This window comes from Cystoisospora suis, assembly GCF_002600585.1.
Source record: "Cystoisospora suis strain Wien I chromosome Unknown contig_3250, whole genome shotgun sequence".
Lineage (NCBI taxonomy): Eukaryota > Apicomplexa > Conoidasida > Eucoccidiorida > Sarcocystidae > Cystoisospora > Cystoisospora suis.
This window is the reverse complement of record NW_027156045.1, coordinates 1,770-2,493: the sequence shown is the minus strand read 5'-3', so window position 1 is coordinate 2,493 and position 724 is coordinate 1,770. Positions and strand designations below refer to the sequence as shown.

The following is a 724-nucleotide window of genomic DNA, read 5'->3' as shown; positions in this document are numbered from 1 at the left end:
GGCCAAGGACAAAATCGTGACAGTTAAGTATATAGTATATATAATTGGTAGCACCGCATGGTTAATGGTGTGTAACGATCTGTGAAGTGGAATTGTCGTAAAGTGACAGTGGGGGAATCTTCCGGTGAAGAGACTCGAAGAGCGTCGAGAAGGTTACCAAAGTCGAGAGTGAAGCTGAGGTGAGGACTGAGGTGTTTGAGTGATGAGGGTGCTCCTGAAGTTCGTCCAGAGAAGGTCTGAGAGTGAAGACCGGACGAAGTGTTAAATCAAACGGAAGACTGACCAGACTGACAGTGTGTTGTGAGGGCTTCGGGGACAAGGTGACCTCTGAGAAGCCATTATCGGGGAGCTCGAAGAAGTGGGGCCTGCCGACGATTGAAGGCTAGGCGTTGTTGAAGCCCTAGGTGAAGTTAGGGAAATCATCCGTTAACACGATGTTCGAGAAGACTCTAATGAGTTCGTCCGTTGAGACGATTTTCGGGCTCATGGTGTGTCTGAGCCGAGTGTTGGTAATTTTGTTTTGCATGTCGTTCGAGACAGCGTTTGGGGTTATGGTTTATCTAAACCATGTTACGATTCCAGTTAAGGGCCTGATCGACACGGAGTACGTCGAGGTCCATAGAGAGTCAGATCCAGAAGAACCGAGTGACGAAGAGAGCTCAGGGAGCACAGGAGTCCCTGTACAAGTTTTTGTACAAGATCGAACCAAAGCTGTTGACCAAGG

At 48.6% G+C, this 724-nt stretch overlaps 1 protein-coding gene across 1 annotated transcript in view; it reads left to right on the top strand.

Moving 5' to 3' along the window:
- Position 1: 1 nt before the first annotated feature.
- CSUI_006420 (uncharacterized protein) overlaps positions 2 to 724 on the top strand; it is a 1,156-nt gene continuing 433 nt past the window's right edge. Inside the window, exon 1 of the mRNA XM_068066580.1 lies at positions 2 to 724. This exon is cut by the window's right edge and continues 433 nt beyond it. Coding sequence (XP_067921445.1) covers positions 435 to 724 — 290 coding nt within the window. The 5' untranslated portion in view covers positions 2 to 434.